Here is a 19998-nt window from a genome sequence, read left to right as displayed (position 1 = left end):
GGGGGTGGGGAATCTCATTTCCCCTCCCCTAATGTTTTTCCTTCCCTTTCCTGAAAGCCCCCACAGCCTCTCTGCTTTTCCTGTTTCCTTCTTTCCTTCCCACACATCAGCCAGTCTACCTTTACCTGCTACATTCAGCTTTCCCTCCTTCCTTCTGCCTTGTATTCTTTCCCCATGAAAACTCTAATTTGCAGGGATGGAAGGAGAGGGAACTGCGCCCAGGGCAGGACCTGCCTGCGTGCTCCGCCCCAGTCCCAATCTGTCCCTGAGGAGTGGGGTCTGGGGAGGTGATTTTCCGCCCCCACGTGATGCCAATGGCGTGCGCCCCCTCCTCGCCATTCCCTGTCCTTCCCACCTACCAGCTAACCTACCTTTTATCTGTATCTATCTTCAACTATTTTAATTCTTTACTTATGTCATATCTCATCTGTTTCTACAATAGGAACCCAAAGCAGCTTACTTCACTCTCCTTTCCTTCTCTTTGCCAAAACAACCCTTGAAAAGGCTTGACAATACAATTGTGGTTGTCAAGCAGTGACCTCTCAGGGCATTCGTTTCTTAAAGGTGCTAGTGTTTCATTTATCGTTTTGGGTGGTTTTAACCCACAAATGTATTTTTTGCCAGATTGCAGAGGAAACACTTCTTTACTCAACCAATAATTAGACTGTGAAATTCACTGCCAGTGATTGCTATGAGAATAGATGACTTTAAAAGGAGGTTAGACAGATTCATGATCATTGCATCAGGGGTTTCTAGCTATGGTTCGTAAAGGGTAGCAAATCCCTGAAACCAAGTGCTCAAAAACAACATGAAGGAAAGCCTTGGCCTCTGTGCCCTGTTTGTTGACTCTCCAGGGCAACTGTTTGGCAGCTGCACTAGGATGCTGCACTAGATGGTCTGCTGTTCTTGTGATGGTAGGATGGATCTGGTGTTATGATGCAGCCCATTCAAGTATCTTCTGAATTATGTGTGTTCGCTGTGCTTCAATTGTTTTACAGACATTCTGTTATGCAAAACAAAAAAAAAGTTAGACTCTGTTTAACAGATTCAGTTTTCTTTAAGGTGGTTGACGCTGTTGTTCTCGTTAACAAAATAATCTTGATTAGTTAGAAGGGATGTTTTCAAACCCTCTCACTCGCGGCTTAGATATCCAAGTAACAAAATCACATTGGTGTTGATGCTTGAATGCAACTTATTGTGATTGTGTGGGCGTTGATCTTATCCACATATTTCCTGATTTCATATGTATGTATTTAACTATGTATTTATTTACTTAAATATTTTATCTGTTTTTCCCATTGACTGAATTCAAAGCAGCTTACAAAATAAAGTGCATTAAACAATTTAAATAAAGAAATGAAGCCGGCAGATGCACAATACATTCTTGAGGCAGGTCATAAGCTGCAAGGTCATCCCAGGTCAATGGCTTACACTTCTGGCCATGCCCCAGGCTTTAGCAGTGCCATTTTAAGCAGAGTGACCTCAGTTGACTTAGAAGGGTACAGTGATTTAGGATGGCACTGTAATATTACCTACAGGAAAGGGTGGCGGGGACAGTTGCTTAGTCCAGGTTTTCCTCATCTTGCTTTGATATTCTTCCTTCTCCTCTCTGGACCTTGTGCCTTTGTACATTCACAGGTTTTAAATTATATGTGGTGAGGAATGATTCTATTTCATCCATGTTTATGCTATCTGTCCTGTTTGTTTGAAAATATAAAACAATTTTGGATTGTGACCTCGGATAGAATTGGTAGAAAGCCATACTTTATGATATCATTATAATTAAAAATAATGATATAATTCTACCAAATGTTTGTTTGTTAGACTGGGAAACACAGAAAGGAAAGAAATGTTGTAATGTGTGAGTGTTGTCAAAAGAGCACATACCTGTCTTTCACACTAGAAGTCTAAGTATTATTATACACATATGATTTTATGTAATGACTGAGAAGAAGTCAGATCTATGTGTGTCAGCTTATTAGATTTTAAATTCTCTGCTTGTTCAGGTGTCATTTCATTTGTAAAGAGAGCTATTAAAATACATCTAGACTTTGAATCCAAGCAGCAGAAATGTCATCTTCCATGCCTTCCTCCTGTCATTTAAGCTTTCTGTGCCTCCTCACAATTGTGGTCTTGCGGATCAGTGGACCCAAAGGAAGAGTATTGGGGAGCAAATTGGGAGTCTGCAGCAGGTGGGGGGAATTGTCAAAAATCTTTCTCCCCTCTTTGCAGGCAGAAAAGCTGTTCTGTTAGAAGGGGAGCAGCTGCTGCTCAAATGGAAATGACAGCATCCAAGTCACACTGTTTATAGATGTCTTTTGTTATGTGAACTTATTGGATCTTTATTACTTTTTGTATCTGTGTAATAACTTTACAGGCTCAAAAAAAAGTTACAAACTTGGCGTCTTCAGTTTCATCATCAAAGGCACAGGATAGTCTGAGACAACTGCAACTGACAAGTCTTCTAGGTAATATATTGCCTGGTCAAATAAAGTTTTTTTTTAAAAAAAGAAAAGCCTTTTCAGGAATGAAATATGTTTCTCTTTAAATTTTTACAAAGAAGTTCTAATGAATTCGTAAATATTAGTAGAGAGTTTGCACTCACAAACTCATTTTCAGATAAGCAATCTTCAGATAAGCAATTGTAGTCTTTGTAGAAAGTCTTTATAGAAAGTCTTTGTAGAAAGTTAAGGAGAGACATATTTCTGTTTGTCTATCTTATCTCATTACACATTGAAATCCTTGCATGACATGCATGATCCACAGAAATTTGGAGTGGTTTTACAGAGTGCATAGAAGCCCCAACACTATTACTATTAGGTCCCCAACACAGTGCCCAAGGGTGCCAGGGCACCCGCTTACACTTTTCCTGGCATTCCCCCAAGTACTTGTAGTTGGGTCTTTTACCCAGCAGGGCTTCTGATTGGCTGTGTAGATTATAAGACATCTTTTTAAACAGACCTTCTGACTGAAATGTTGAAGACTGTTGTAGTTTGATTTTGTGGACTCGGTCTTGCACACTGGAACTTACTATTTTAAAAGATTATATTTTGGACCATAACTTTAAGATGGTCAGAGAACAGAAAAAGAATGACAAAATGCATAAAATCTTTAATCAATTATAAAATAACCGAAATTTTCACTACATCTCTTGTATACTTAAAGCTTAGTCTGGCTGTTGTGGGGTTTCCAGGCCATGTGACTGTGGTAGTTTTTACTCCTAATATTTCACCCACATCTATGGCTGGCATCTTCAGAGGCATGTCACAGAGGCATCTATGGCTGGCATCTTCAGAGGCATGTCACCCACATCTATGGCTGGCATCTTCAGAGGCATGTGGCACAGAGAAACACATCTCACATGCCACGGAGGAGGAACACATCTCACCATGACATGTCTCTGAAAATGCCAGTCATAGATGCAGGCGAAACATTAGGGGCAAAAACTACCAAACTATGACCACACAGTCTGGAAAACCCACAACAGCCAGTTGATTCTGACCATGAAAGCTTTCAACAATACAAAGCATAGTCTGCATGTTGTATTGTTGAAGGCTTTCACAATAGGAATCATTCTCATTCCCCTGCCAACTCAGAGTTGGACAAGCCAAATACCCAGTTACACAAAAAAATTATGCTCTGGAGAAAAATATGTCTTACCATGACATCCCTCTGAAAATGCCAGCCATACATGCTGGTGAAACATTAAAACTGCCAGACCATGGCCACACAACCAACACATTTCAGTGGAAAAAATAATCTCATACATTCACTGATTAATCGAGTAAATGATTTCATCATACGGGTTAGATCTTATCTACCCAGCAATTTTAATATGTTGAGTATGGTTGGTTTTAATAAAAAATACACCAAGATGTCAAATAATTTTTTTCTAGAGTGAGAAGGAATGAATGGAGACAATTTCATTATCATAAAAGAAATATTATTATATTTGTTTATTTAGTAGATGGCTCAGATAAAGATGAGACAAGTACTGGAGGAATGCTGGGGCTGTTCTGGAAATGTACTCATTCCATCCAGAATCAAGAAACTGTTTTTGTTCTTATTTGAATTTCAGAAAAAAAAATAGCAGCAGGAACAATTTGTGCTGTGTTGATTGCCTACTGATTGTGGTTCCACAAATACCACTTCCATCTGCACTGTACTTTTGCAATTGATTGTGCTTTTTTAAAGAAACAAATTCATGTGACAAAGTAATTTTTAATGAATAAATAAAAACAAAAATGGATGGATCATTTGAAGGACTATATGTCTATTAATAGGACAAGATACCGGAGGTAAAATTATACAACAGCCTATAGGAACAGCATTGTCACATCAGGAAAAAGTAGTAGGATCATCTTCTGCCCAACAGAATATGCTGGTAGGAAACAATTTTTCCTCTCATTTCTTCTTAAATTTTACTGGAAATTAACCAAAATACCTCACATTATTTTAATGTATTTTTATGTAGAGTGTATAGGTTGGCGCTAACAAACAGTGCATGGGACATATTCATAGACTGGATCTCTAGGTCTCCCTGTCTCCTGCAGCACCCTGTACACCTGCAAGCTGGTCCTGAGGCATAGGAATAGACAGGAATGAAGTATGGAGGGGCTGGAGGATCTGTGTGGACTAATGTTTCTGTGTGTTGGGAGGGTAAAAGGAATTAATTTGCTTTTTTTCTGTAGTCCCATTCTCCTTCAACACTTTGTCATTATCATTGGAGCACTGTAGTGCATGTGGGTCCCCTGTCCTGGGAATAAACTTTCCTGGAGTTGGAAAGGACTGCTGGGGGAAATGGAACACTAGAAAGCTTCAGCTGTCCTTGTCTTCTGCTGCCAGATTGCAGGATCCAGTGCAAGTTCTAACTCTGCTTCAAAATTCCCATTTGTGACCCTCATACTTAACCAGAATTGGGGGAGTGGTCACCATTTAGATGTCACAGTAAACTAAAATTTATGAACTACAGTCTTGTGCAGCATGCAGCCCACATATGATGAAATGGTTTCTGTAGGCCTTCCCATTTTACCTTTAGTTCATTCTAACAAGGGGAGATTAAGAGTGGGAAAAAGGAAACACCCCTTACCATTAAAACAGCTGTACAGACTTGATTCTCTAGAATTATCACTGTGCTCATAATAATTTGGGTAGGAAGTCAGGAAAAACCTGTTCTTTATTTGAAGAACATTTTTAAAGAATCGAAAACATAGCTTAGTCCTACTAAATATGAAACTGGCATTTCTGTTCAAGTTTATGGAGGTGGCATTTGGTGAAGCTGTTATTTATTTGTCGTAGATATGGAAGAATAAGCTTCTTCACTGAAATCTGGACATTTGGCATGTTGGCCAAGTGAGTAAATTCAGGAGCAGCTTTCAGTGGGGTTTAGAGAGCTGTTTCAGTGGGGTTTAGAGGATAAAAGGAAAAGAAATCATTTCATGAACTTGTACCATTTGCCATCGGATCCAGGCTAATGAGAATGTTCACTGAAGTGATGTCACTGAAACATCAATATCATGAATTATGACATTGGGTTAGTGTATCTGCTACTCTTTCCACCCCCAAGACCAGATTTAGGTTTGGTTTTAGGATCAGCCTGTGATCTTTGTATCCTGATACTATGCTTGCTTACCTGGAGATGTTCCACTGAGTTTAAGAAACCTTATTCTTCAGCAAATATGAAAAGGATTGTACCTACAATATATGTTGGCATCATGTACTAATACAAATTATATATTTTTCGGGAATATCAGAAGATTTTTAAAAAGCAAAATAGTTTGCATTAATGTGTTTCTGTCAGTGATACAGAAAATACTTCTGATAAGTATTTGCAAGTACAGTGTTTGCTTCCTATTGGGAAATATATATAAGCCTATAATTTGTTTTTATTAGAGAAGGTATTCCACTGTAAAAGATATGTGCTTTCAACCTAGGTGGATGGTCATACAATAGGACAAAAGAGGCCTGCTGCTAAACAGCTAACGAAAGGAGCATTGTAAGTTGTTTCCCTTTAATTATGCTTTCTCTTTAGATGTATTTTCTCCTCTTGGCCTCTTTTAAGTTTTGTCAAATTGTCCCACATGTAAAGTGCTATTGTAAATATTAACAACTGACAACATTTATCTTCCCATTAGTATTCTACAGCAGTTACAAAAGGACCAGGCACATGCTGTGACTCCTGATAAAAGTCAGTTCAAATCTTTAAATGATGCAGTCCAGAGACTCCTTGCATATCATGTGTTCCAGGGATCACTACCAACAGAAGAGGATTTAAGAAAAGGTAAATGCTGCTTTTCAAGTTGTTGGAAGAAAAAAATCAGAACTTGGTGGATTTTAATTGAAGTCCTGTTTAGGCATCAAGCTAATTTATGCTCACCTGTGGAGACTAATGGATCCAACTGGATTTTGGAATGCTCTACGGGACTCAAAGCCTCCCAGCGATTCATTAGATGAGCTGATAGAGGACTGGATCAGCCGATTCTCTGAAGCCATCAATTATATTGAACCCCAGCCCCCTCTGTGCTCCTGTACCAAACCAGTGCTGCAGCTGAGAAGGAAAATGGGAATTAAGATGGCTAGAGCGAGTTTGGAGGAAGACTCATGACAAAGAGGCAAGAACAGCTTTTAGGATGCTTATGAAAGCTTATGAAAGCCTATGAGGTGGTGGTCAAAGCTTTGAAAAGGGATTCTTTCACAGCTAACATTGTATCCGCACACTCATATCCAGCAGTTATTTAGAATAATGTGACAGTTGATGATCATAAGTAGCAGGTTCCAAATTGATAGGGAATTGACATTTAGCTATGATGATTTTGTAAGCTATTTTGTAAATAAGATCTTGTCTCTCCGCCAAGATTTACCTGCCAGCCTTGCCACAGTAAGTAAACGAGAGGCCTGTGGGCTGTCTTTGGGTCCTTCATTGAACCACTTCAACTGTCTCTCCCAGGACAATGTGGAAAGAATGCTGTGAGCAGCCAAGCCCACTCTGTGCCTCCTAGATCTATGCCCATTTTGATTGGTAGAAGCTGGTCTGGATGAAATATGGGTCCCTCTGGGGGAAATCATTAATCTTTCTCCCATTGATCTAGGAGGACATTTTTTTAGGTATTTCCCTCCATTCACCTGAGAGGCAGGAACTAGACTTTTTCTGCTTCCTGTATCCTGTGGGAATTACCCAGCAATCTTCAGTTCTTTTCCTGCCTGATGGGAGTACAGTTGCCTGATGGGAGAGCAACTGAGCTCTGACATCTTCAATTCTACAACTTATTCTTTAACTCCTTTTCTCTTTTCTCTACAGTTTATTCTTTCCTTCCTATATTCTTGATTGGTTTCTCCTTCTCCCTGATTGTCTTGTCCCTTCTCCGCTGGTCATTTATCTCCCCAATGGCAGTATCCTGCCTGGTTTGTCTGAAGGGTGGGGTGGGACTCAGCTTGTTTGGCTGCTTGGTGACCTCTTGGTGACCTCAATCAGGAATGCCATCTTCACGTGTATCAGAGCACGCCAAAATCAATGAGGTGCACAAAATGGCCACCAGGGCAGCTGCAGCAGTAAAAAAAAGCCCTTTGTGTTGAAGGTGCCAATCAAGCAGTGGAGGACATGGACACCCCCAGGATGTTGATTCCAGCTGGTGTGGAAACAGTAGGAGAGGATCGACATTCTGAGGATTCAGATGCTGAATCATTTAAGTCCCCTTCTGATTTAGTGAGGTTCATTAAAGTCTCTATGAGAGAGGAGTTTGATGCCGCTATGAAGCAGGTGGTGCCCATTTTGGCTAAGGCAGTGCAGTCTGGCGCTTCCCCCTGCTTTCAAAGAGCCTTCAAAAGTGGACGGAAAAATCCCCCTGGATGACTGAAGCTGCCAGAAAAAGGAGCACAGTCACCCCCTTTACTGATACTGATAGTGACTCTGACAGTTCTGGGTCTAGGGAGGAGGGGGAGTTTATCATTGAAGACGAAAAGGAAGATATAGAAACACTTGATTCTGAACCCATTACCAGATTCTTTAATGGAGAAGGTTACCAATATCTTTTGTCAAAGATCATGGTAGCTCTTGACCTCAAGCACCCCAGGGGAGTGGGGGGGATGAGGGTTGCATTTTTGGATGACTGAAGCAGCACACAGCTTGTGTTCTTGTGTTTACCATTCAAGCCCTTCACCTGCTTAGAGGAATCTAGTGGTCTTTGATGCCAAAACCAAAGTCTCATCTGGGTTTCAACTGTGCCAAGAAATCTGTGCTCGTTCCTACAAGACTGAGGAGAAAGGGCTGCAATTAGTGGGAGAACATCTACACGCCATAAGTTGGCTTGTGGTATCCCACAAAGGTTCATTCTCTTGCCAATATTATTAATATCTGTATGTGCCCTCTTACCTGTTTAATCTGGGGATTTGGATTAGGTTGTCATCAGTATGCTGATGACACCCAGTTATATCTGATTATGCATGGTCACCTGGATGCCACCCCAAGTGTTTTGGTCAGCTGTCGGGGGACTGTAATGGAATGAATGAAAGCTGGCTGAAGCTAAATCCAGCTGAGATGAAGGGCCTGTGTCTGAGCCATAGGGGGCAGGCAAGAGAGTGTCAATTGCTGACTCTCAATGGGGTGCAACTCTTGGCTGCTCCTTCTGTCAAGAGCCTAGGGTGTTCTTTGATGCCTTCCTATCAGTGAAGGCTCAAGTGAATCACACCATCCACCTGGCATTCTACCATCTTCATCAGGTGAAGCAGTTGGCTCCCTTTCTGTCCCAACTTGACTTAGCCATAGTGATCCATGCCACAGTCACCTCTAAACTGGTCGAGAACACAGCTGTGCAGGCCCTTACTGGATTATCATGGTGGATGCACATTATACCTGTCCTCCACCAGCTGCACTGGCTCCAAGTGGAGTACTAGATCAAGTTCAAGGTTTTGGTACTAATGTACAAAGCCCATATTGGGTTGGGGCCAGTGTACCTATGGGACTTTTTCGTCTACTACATTTCTGATGGAATCTTCAATCAGCAAATAGAAATTTTATTCTTGGCCTGAAGGAAATATGACTTGCCTCAACCAGGGCTAGGGCTTTTTAGGCCCTGCCCCCCAACCTGGTGGAATATTTTGTCGAGTGAGTCTAAGACCCTTCAGGACCTGATGTAATTTCTTAGGGCTGCAAGACAGAGTTGTTCCACTAGGCATATAGTTGAAACAGCAATGCTTATCATCTTTTTGCCTTCTCCTTTACTTTGTGTTACTTTACTTTAGGCAGGTCCTTTACTGATCTTGATTAGACTGGTTAGATTCTGAAACAAAATATATTTTTGGATCAGTATAAACATGAGAAAAACCATACTTTAAAAAGCAAAATTAGATTGTAGAAAGAGGTAGAAAAGAGGTGCTGTGATTATTGAGGCCTACTATCTAACTGTGTACTCTTTGCCCTTTCAGTGGACAATGAATTTGAATCTGTAGCCACACAGCTTCTGAAAAGAACACAAGCTATGTTAAATAAGTACAGATGTCTGCTCTTGGAAGATGCAATGGTAAGTGATAAAAGTGATGAATATATTTGTGTAAGTACATGCACACATACCTTGTAATGATTAGAACACTCCTTGCTGGTCAATTGTCATGTGATTTGTTCTAATGCAATACGCCCACAATATATGTAGTTCTGATTTAATTTCCATATACCATTAATCTAGTTAGTGCTTATTTTGGGGGGTTTTAGCACTAAAATTAGTAGTTCACAAAACAGGGCTTTTTTGCAACGTCTTTTGAATTTGCAATGGCCATTTGGATGAACATGTCATTACTATTTCTAGTGCAGCAAATACCATGTTAGTCTTCTGCCTTTCAAATTTTTTTACGACCTTTTACGACTACTATTGTTCATAGTGGCCTCTTTTTAACATTTTTCTTCCTCTTTTTGCATTGGTCAGTTTTGCAGCACACCTGTCTACATATTTTTTGCACATTAGGCAACAAAATATTTCAACAGTATTATTCTTAAAGTTATTATAATATGGGCACTAGTGTGGCAGTGTATGCCAATTCTACAGTTTCAGGAATTCGGTAGCTAAAACTGCAAAGAACAGTGTATATACAATGAGGTATATACACAGTGTATATACACTCTCAGCCTAACCTATTTCACAGGTTTGTTGTGAGCTTGAAATGGATAAGAAGGGAACAATGACTTTTTCTGCTTGCTGAAGTTACTTCTGATTTTCTGGGAGTTGATCCATAAGCATTGGAATCTGTTTTGTCAGGGTTCTTCTGTACATCTGCCCTCCATGTGCATTTTTGGAGTTGTGGAGTCAGTTTATTTTCTTCATGGCTTAAATAATGAGGATTTTCAATGGAGGGTGCTGCCTTCATCAATGTTGTTATCAGAGCACCCCCTTATTTTTTTTAAAAAAGGTCTTAAAATAGTAGTATAACTCTGTTGTAACAATAGTTTAAGCAGGTTTATTGAATTCCCAGCTTTCATTTTTAAAAGTCTGTAACCCTTTCTCTTGTGGAGATATAGGAAGAAAGGCATATCTCTGTGAGAAAAGAGGCTAGAGACCGACTTTAAAAAAAAGAATGCTGGGAATTCAGACAGTCTGCTTAAACTATCATTACAACACAACAGTGTTATATCACTATTTTAGGGCTTTAAAAATTGAAATCACTGTTTTGGGGGAGGGAGAGGGAGTGGTTTAATGATGATGACAGTCCAGTCATTGAAAAGTGGGCTGGAAGTGGGTAGTGATGGGAGGACAAAGAACATTGATAAAAACATTATACATTAGGAAAAAAACCATCTCAAGATTGCTTTCCAGAAAAACATTAGGGTAAAAGTGGTCTCAAAAGCCTGAAAAAAAAACCCCAGGGGAAAAAAAACTGAGGCCCTTTCCGCCACTTTTGGGAAAGCCAAAAACGACACGGCCTGGGGGGGGCAGTAAGCGTAAAACGTACCCCCCCAGGCCGCTGCCGGGCATTACCAGGCGTGCTAGCAAGCGCCGCACCTCGACTGTTCTCCCCTCCCGGGCGGCGTCAGGAAACCGCCCTAAACAACTAACTAACCCTTTAAAGCGGTTGTTGTTGAGGGGAAAAGCCGCCTTCCCCGGCTAACACGCACCGCCGAACATAGCTGTTTCCCCTTCCCTTTCGCCATTTACCGCTTCGTGTCAGCTGTCCTGCTGGCCTCCTAAGTCCCTCCTCGCTGTCCTCCGACCCCTGGAGGTCGGAGGGGCAGCGTGAAGAGGCGGGGCTGAGGAGGCCCGCAGGGGACGGTTCTGCTTACACGGTAGCCGTAAATGGGAAAGGGAAGGGGGGAATAGGCTGACTCCATGCGGAGCCGGGCCATGCACGAATCTGTGCCGGCCTCCAAAGCCTTTCCACGCCGCAGAATTCTTGCCAAAGCTGGAGTTACTCGATGGCCGTGCGTAAAAACTAATGACACAAAAATCCATGTGGAAATCAGGAGATGAACCAAAGCCATGACTGATCCCCCTCCCAACCTATACGGATAAGCTCAATGTAAGCTGCTTTGGGTCCCCATTGGGGAGTAAAGTAGGATATAAATCAAGTGAATAATAGTAATGTATAAAAGACTGGTAAGTATGTTCACACGGTAAGTTGGGTATATCACACAAAAAAATTCCATAAGGATGACAAACAATGCATTTAAAAAGGTGCTGCCTTTTTTACTACAGCCTTTGATTAGTATGTATAGTCTACAATTCTTTCTACTCTTGGAAATGAGCCTCAAGGAACTCAGAATGGACTTCTGGGCAAAAATTTAGAGGATTAAGCTGCACAGCACATAGTTATGGGATATGAAGTTACCATAAAAATAGTTTTGTATATACTCAGGGTTCTCTCCATAGCCCAGAGTTCTTTTTGAAAACAAATATATTCATTTATAATATACTAGAAAACCAGATTTTTTACACACACACACACACCTTTCAGGCTGATTTATGCCAGCTGAGCTTGTGATATTATATGTTATTGGTAGGAATCTTTGTGCTAGGTTCCATGAAGATACATGAATAAAATTTATTGTTTATGATATTGTAATTGATACAACCTGAAAGTAGTCCATCCCACTCTCCTTGGTGCCCCCCCTTCCATTCCCTCACCAAAACAAGGCCTGCTGTCCTCCGACTTATGTGAGGGAAAAGGGTCGAGTTGGCAGGGGACTGCCTCATTGTTCTTGGGCATGACAAGAATGCTGAGCACAGCCACCTGATGGTTTGGTCTGAATGCAGGCCACCAGCAAGGGAAATGGGCCTTAGCAGGGCCAGAGAGGGCGGGAGGCAAGGCCAGAGATTCCAGGAGTATGCCGAGCCTCTGGAAGGAGGCCTGGGATGTTGCAGCTGCTATCTCTGCTCTCCATGCATCCAGCAGTTCAAGTGGGCCAAGCAAGGGAGGGGGAAGGCAAGGGAGGCCTACTAACAAGTAACCTTACCTCAGGGAGAGTGAGAACACTCATAGGAGAGAAACACAACAGGGAGGAGGTGGCTCCTTAACAGAGGATGGAACACCTTGAGGATGAAAAACACCCGGAGAAAGAGGTGAGGGAAAAAGGACATTAGTGGATTGGTGAAGGGAGAGGATAAATACCCCAAGCAAGGGGCCAGCTGGGGAGGAAATGGAAGCATCTTAGTTGAGGAGCCTGAGCAGCCAGAAAGAGAGAGAGAGCATTCCTGAAGAGGCGAGGTAGATGCTGGGGCAGTAGAGAGTGGTAAAGGAGCCTGGACCCCATCTCTCTGTACACTCAGAGACGGGTTGAAGGACAGACAGGAATGTGAGTGCCACAACGGTCAAGAACAACACAGTAGAGGGGTAGGGTGAGTTGGTCAGTTTATGTAATGTTTTTTCTTTTTCAGAGGATAAATCCTTCTGCGGAAATGGTCATGATTGACAGGATGTTTAACCAGGAAGAACGACAATCTTTATCTCGGGATAAACGTCTTGCAATAGTAGATCCTGGTGAGAAACTAATTCTTTTCAGTGTAGTAAATCCTACATATAGATGGTTTAAAACTGTATAACTATATTCTTCCCAGTCACTTCAATAAGTCATGATACTGGAAGGAATTATACTTGTGAAGCAGTGTAAAATTTCTGGAAATTTTGCCACTACAGGAAAAACAGTTTTGGTTTTTGGGGAGTGAGGTCGACTAGTTTTTTTGAGTGCAATTGAAATACCATTGTGGAGAAATGGCTCCTCTCCCCCTTTTTCTCTCCCGTTCTCCCATCAGGTATCATAGATTTGGAGGACTTAAAAAAATGCCAGAGGGAGGAAAAGGGAGACCTAGGGGGAAAAGATATCTTGATCCAGCCTGACCAGGTCAAAAGAGGGTGGGGTCTGGGAACTGATAAAACTCTGGGAAGAGAGGGGCAAGATCTCTTCTCTTTCTCTTTCTGCTGGGTCACTGAAGGGAGCAGTCCTCTTGCCAGGGCTGTGCAGAGAGCAGTCATTTTTGAACCATGTGCTCATCCAGGGAGCTCACTCAGCCTGCCAGGTAATGGGTACTCTTTGAGAATTGCAACCTTCTAAGCTTTAAGGGCCTATCCTATTTTCAACAACTTCTAGGGTATGCTTAGGGAGAGGGAGAGAGGATTTGCATTTATATCTCCTTTGTTCTGGAAACTCTTGCTCAATCTGGTGCAGTGCCAAAATATACTTGTGACCATTTTATTTTTAATAACGGGCGGTATATTAAATCCAATAATAATAATAATAATAATAATAATAATAATAATAATAATAATAATAATAATAATAATAATAAATAAATAAATAAATAAACCTTAGATGTGGGGAACAGTTTTCTGTACCATGAATGCCCCACCGTCTTGGATGTGCTATCTAACTAGGAAGGGGGAGGAAGGCTGGCAGCTGGCAAACAGCTTTTCCTCCGGGACCTCCAATCTGTCCTGTGGAACCCAGGAGAGGGGAACCAGGGGAAACTGAGGCTAGGCCTCATGATTGGAAAGGAAGTTGAGGAGCCCTGACCTTACCCAGTAGGCAGTTCCTCAAATGGTTGGGTGGTGATAGCAGTTTACCCAGAGAGAAAGCTAGCCCTCCCCAGGAAAAGTTGGCAACCCATGGGAGAGGCTTGGGAGCGGAATAGGACCTGCCAGGCAAAGCAAGCCCATTCCACCACAACCATAAATATCATTGACTTGCTTGTCAAACTGGCGTTTTACCTGCCATTTTAAGAATAGGAGGATTGCATTCTGAAGGACACTTACAAGGGAGTAAGCCTTATTGAACACAATGGAATTTGCTTCTAAATGTGTATGTTTAAACGGAACACTTTGAGTTGGATCCAATCAGTCATGAATGCAGCAAGTTTACAGAAGTCTTTGCTGCCTTTTCCTTCTAACTGCTTCTCCATATGCTCCATAAGCTACTCCTAAGGATCTGGATACTTTTCGGAGTAGCATGGGATGTGGTCAGAAGTCCTCCTCCCTTCTGTTGAGGAGGCTCGTCTGCAAAAGGTGCAAGAGCTTGTATAATTGTTTTATTTTAAAAAATTGTATTTTGCTTCTGTGATTGCTCACAGTGGCTAACACAAAATTTAATAACAACACAAAATATGTGAACAGTGATCTTTAAGCCACCTTACAGTTGCCATTGCCCACCACAAAACTCTCAGGCTCCTTCCGCACATGCAGAATAATCCACTTTCAATCCACTTTCAGTGTACTTTGCTGCTGGATTTTACTGTGTGGAATAGCAAAATCCACTTGCAAACAATTGTGAAAGTGCATTGAAAGTGCATTATTCTGAAAGTGCATTATTCTGCATTGAAAGTGCATTATTCTGGAAGGTGCCTCTGAGTGGCATTATTCTTCAGTTCAGTACTAAAGTATTTGTTTTCTAATTTCAGATGGTTTTCTGGCAGACTTCTGTTGTTCCTCCACACAGTTTGAGATGGCTACTGATGGAGCACACCCTAGTGAAAATGATCCTCAATCTAGCAAACCGTTGACTTCTCTGAAGCAGACTGCTAATATCCCAACCAGAGACAAGTTAAATTTGAGCACAGCAGAGTCCTTAAATCACAACAAGCTTCATGTAGTGCCTAACAATATTTTGAGTCCACAACAAGGAAGCATTTCTGTTAAAAAATCAGAAAGCCTCTCAAAAGCTTTAACATTTCAGAAAATACGCTGCTCTCCTGAAAACCAGCACATGTCTGCTTCTGAACAAAAATTAGCTGGTAAAGACCCTGCCAAGTCTCATGAAAACTCTTTAAGTTCTGAAGATCACTTGAGGTCAAAAACTTTATCAGGTACAGACCACGGTACGCATAATAAAACATGTCGAAATCCAGGTGATGCTCACTCAGAAGCGACATGTAACCATTCCCTCCAAGACAAAGCTCCTCGGAGTTCTCCAAAGAATGAGGATTTGCATCCAGATGACTTGAAAGGCTTGGGGCAACCCCCAAAGGATTTGCTGCTCAATAAGAGTTTAGAGACTACATTCAAAAACATATTGGAACTGAAAAAGACCGGGAGACAGCCACAAAGTGAGGCAGCTGGCAGTGGCTCACTCGAATTAGAATTTCCAAACTTTTCACTTATTGCTTCGCAAGAAAACTGCCTGGAGAAATTTATTTCAGACCACAGTGAAGGAGTTGTAGAAAGTGATTCTCTTTTAGAAGCTGCTGTAAATAGTATCTTAGAGTGTTAATAGTTGCAGTACCCTGGAATATTTCTCTTAGAAGCCAATGTGAATGACACCACAAGTACAGCCTGACATATGTCAAAGGTTGCCCTTTCTGAAGTAGATTCTGTTCTGTGTGTGAGAGCAATACTCATTGTGGTTACAGTGAGGTATCTAATAATGTAAATCCTTGAGAGAAAGCAGTCTGGTAGGGCCTACACATTATGATACTGCTTGTGCGAATTGTTTTGAAGATTGCTTAATAAGACTGCAGTTCATTAGGCCCTAAGTAACAAGGTAATAAACTGACAATCACAGTCTAGCAACAGGTTTATTAAATGTTAAGAACGGTATATTTAATGTGAAGGACCAGCCCATCTCCCCCCAGAAATAAATTAATTTTAACACTCACAATTTATAGTTTTTAAAAAAATCTCACAGGACCTCTGTTTAGAAGTATCTAGAGTTTGGTTTTTGAAAAGAGATTTTTTTCAAGGCTTTGTACTTTTAAGTGCTTTTCTAAAGCTGAACAAGCAAAAGAAAACACATGACAGAGGGTGAGTTTAGTTCATAGCACAACAGTTTTTCTCCCTGAAACATGGCACGGAACAATACTTGCTAGACTAAAAACTAGAGGGTAGAAAGCTGTAAAGTAGGAGGCTAAGATACGGCCATGAAATGCTACATAAATGCATAGAAATGCTAACTCTTGAAGAAAAGGGTTTGCATTTTATAATTGGATATAGTCCACTCAAGTCTTTCTGAAGTGATATAATGTTTTTCTAGACCAAGTATCACAAACACTTTTATTTGGTAATTGTGTTATTATAGTCGTAGTTTATACTTTACGGAAATATTAGCCTTAATCTGAACAAGTTGAAGGCAAGTGTTACTGGTTTTTTTGCTTGTTTCTGCTCCTTGCTGCTCAAGAATGTTAGTCATCTATAGCAGCAGTCATAATTACCAAAATATGTACAAACCAAAGTTAATCTGTCCCTTTTAAAAATTATATCTGAAGGCATGTAAGTCATATTCTAGAGCCAAAGGAACCCCATGCATGGTATACATTTGGCTGGCAGTCATGTTGAAAATATAATATTATTACTGTGTTATTTTTAATCAATGGCATACTCTTTTTATGCTGCCATGCTGCTTTTTTTTTTTAATAAGCCTGCTTCTGTCATCAGAACTGTTAGGCATACTGGTTTTGTGCCACACGCAAGAAGGACATTGCCATGTGTGCCTGCTAAGAAAGATATAGCTGTGTGGTTTCTAAGCCATATTCTCTGTAGCTTTTGCTAAAAAAAAAGATAGAAAGGAATATTTAGAAACATTCTTGTTGATATCATGAGCAAGCAGAGGCACAATAGCTTTGAACGTATGTTTTCTGTGTACATACACAGGAGTTAGATGTGGAGCGTTCTGTGATATTGGCAAAAGTAGGGAGCTCCTAGTGATGTGGAACTTCTTGGAGCTTTCCAGTCCATTAGGAGTAACAAACTGTGGTTGTCAGTCAGATTGCCGGAGTGTCCAGAACCAGAGCTGAGTTTTCCTCTCCTAGTTCTTGTTGAATACGGGAGAGCAAAATATCGCTTTTGCACAACTGTCAACACAGAAACCCTGTGCACCTCCTTGTATTGAACCAGCAACATAAAGGACTTCTAAAAACTGCAGTGTAATATGAGAAAATAGTAATATCCTTTATCACTCAATTCACATTTAACAAGAATAGAAGTATGGACATCATTTTTGTTTATATTGCCACTTTTTAAAAAAGTGTGCCAATCTTAAAAATACAGTTCCTCAATGACTGTGATTTGGAAGACCTTATGTAATGGCTTGGCATTGCAACTTTGTTTTGTTTTTTCTTTCCCTCAAGATTCATAGAACTGTAACCATAATGAGATGTTGAGGAAGTAGGGTTCCCTTGCACTAGTTGCATAGATCAGTTGCTTGGAAGAACAATAAACTGGACACACATTCATAGATCCTGCTACTTTTGGTTTTATCTGGAAATAGAAAGTTTCCATCATTTGTACAGAATTTTCTGAACCTACGTACCAAACCAAATCGTGCTCATTTTGAATCTTATATGAAAGCTTACTTTCAATAAAAGTACAGCTGAAGCATTTGAACTGCACTTCCATCTATGTGTATTAAGTTACACCTATGTTTATCCCAGCATTTTATGCTGGGAAACCCTCTGAACAAAGTTCAGCTAAATTAACCTGGGACAGCTAATGTATTTTATTTATTGAACTGAACTTCGTTTTAGAACGCTGAATATTTTAATTGATAATGCAGTAAAATATTTTTGTTTGTTGTTTAAAAAAAGTGTGAATTTGTTATGCAGCCCATGGTTCTAAATCCAGTGAAGACCATTTATTTGTGCTTAACTGCTTTGTAGAATTGGTCTATTGACTTCCTGGATATCTCTCTATACTAAGGTTTAAACAAATTTTCAGCGTATAACTGCGAAAAATACCTGATTGGACAAGGTCAGCGTAATTTATCTGTTAGATTTGGGAGGCCTTACAGACTGACTTTAATGAAAGAGGATGTGTCACTTATTGTCAGTGTGGTATGGACTTTGTTTGCTTAAATACCTTCATTTGTATAGTATGTCTCACTTGAAATTGCTTTGTATACATTTTGTAAAAATATTTATAAAATGTTTTGTAAAAAAAAGTATAACAAATTGCAGTTTATTTTGTTATGTTAGATAAATACTGTTAAAAGACAAGTTGGGAAAATATATTGTTAACCCATGAATAGGAAATGTTTAGCTGAAGACTACACATTGAAACAACCATTGTAATACAGCCAAAGATTTGGGGAAAAAATCTGTTATCTGTGATTGTTTTGATTTAACCAAGATAAATAGCTAGGTTTCCAAAACTCTTTAAAACAAATTTGCATAATACAGATACAAAATACTGATTTTTGCTATATATCTATTATATAGTGAATAATTACAAAATCTGTATTATACTAGATTTCAGAGAGCAAATTTGTATTCTGCATGTTGGAAGTTTATGTAAATAAGTAATTTGTCTCAAATAGCTCATTAACTTTAATGCTTTTTTGGGGGTATGTGTCAAATAATGCTTTTTTATTATATTTGTTTTTAATCACCTGGCTCACACATTATGTAAAATACCAGGTCTGGATGAGGAAGGTTCTTATGGTAGTAGGAATGCAGGAGTCTTTTTCTGTTTTCTTAATGTGTTAAGCACGCAAGTAGGTGATGCAGAAACAAAGATGTGTGGTTAAATATTATTTTTCCTGCTATCACAATGGAGGCATGAACTGTGGCTAGGGAAGGTGGCTCTAACTATGTAGATTTTGCAAGAAGTGCTTCAATATGTGCTCAATAACTTCTTTATATCAAAAATAATTTCCTCTAGTTTCACTGTTGTTTCCCCCAATTTGGTTAAATTCTACTACAGGCTATACTTGAAAGCTTCACAGCTTATATATGAATCTAGAAATTCTCTGGTGTTGCAAGTATGATCTATTAAGGTACTGAATATTTCTACCATTATTGATTGCCTTCAAAGACATTAGCTGGTTGCCTCATCGGCACTGCTTTTCCCAGCATTTCACAGAAAATGGAAAAGGTACCTCAAGGAAGATCTAGCATTCTAGCACCAGGTGTTTAGTGATTGTACTATCAGTTTATCATGTTTGTTGTTCCTTGCTGATTCTGTAATATACTTGCATTAGAACTGATCATCTTGAGGATCACCTCATCTCCAGAGTGCATGTCAGGCAAATAGGTTCAGAAAGCCTGAATACCTGTAAACCTCTCCATACAAAAATCACCATCCTAATCATGATTCAAGAAGATGTAGTTTGGAGGTGTTATTTTCCATTGCCTCTTTTAAAGAATGAACTGAGAGTGTGGTGTAGTGGTTCAGCATGGAGGACTCTAACCTGGAGAAACAGGTTTGATTCCCTACTCCTCCCCATGACCAGCGGATTCTAATTTGGTTTCCTCACTTCTCCACACTAAGCCTGCTGGATGACGTTGAGTCAGTCACTGTTCTCTCAGAAGTCTCTCAGCCCCACTTACCTCACAAAGGCCGTCTCTGCATAGCCAAATCAGCGCTCTAGGGACGGAAAAAACACTGTCCCTGGGGTGCTGTTCACACAGGAGGCACTGCTTTATCGCAGCAGTGCCGTCCTCACCCCTCCAAGTGGCGCAAAGATGCCGCTTTCAAACCTTGCTCCCTGAGTGAGGTTTTTAAAAAGCAGCGTCTTCCCACCGGCGTGGTGTGAACCACACCGGTGTGAGGGCACCACTTTTAGCTCTCCCCCCACTCACCTCTCCATCCAGCGCAGCTGGA

The 19998-nt window shown here is 40.5% G+C and overlaps 1 protein-coding gene across 2 annotated transcripts in view; it reads left to right on the top strand.

The window, feature by feature from the left end:
- The window catches only part of BICRAL (BICRA like chromatin remodeling complex associated protein), an 84776-nt gene extending 66050 nt beyond the window's left edge, over positions 1-18726 (top strand). For both annotated transcript variants that reach the window (XM_048507256.1, XM_048508076.1), the window contains exons 6-12: positions 2378-2468; positions 4284-4384; positions 5934-5995; positions 6135-6280; positions 9421-9515; positions 12855-12957; positions 14868-18726. In XM_048507256.1, coding sequence (XP_048363213.1) covers positions 2378-2468; positions 4284-4384; positions 5934-5995; positions 6135-6280; positions 9421-9515; positions 12855-12957; positions 14868-15676 — 1407 coding nt within the window. In that variant the 3' untranslated portion in view covers positions 15677-18726. The remainder of the gene's footprint in view (positions 1-2377; positions 2469-4283; positions 4385-5933; positions 5996-6134; positions 6281-9420; positions 9516-12854; positions 12958-14867) is intronic.
- Positions 18727-19998: the final 1272 nt, after the last annotated feature.

Source organism: Sphaerodactylus townsendi, linkage group LG01 (genome assembly GCF_021028975.2).
Source record: "Sphaerodactylus townsendi isolate TG3544 linkage group LG01, MPM_Stown_v2.3, whole genome shotgun sequence".
Lineage (NCBI taxonomy): Eukaryota > Metazoa > Chordata > Lepidosauria > Squamata > Sphaerodactylidae > Sphaerodactylus > Sphaerodactylus townsendi.
This window is presented reverse-complemented; position numbering and strand designations above follow the sequence as displayed.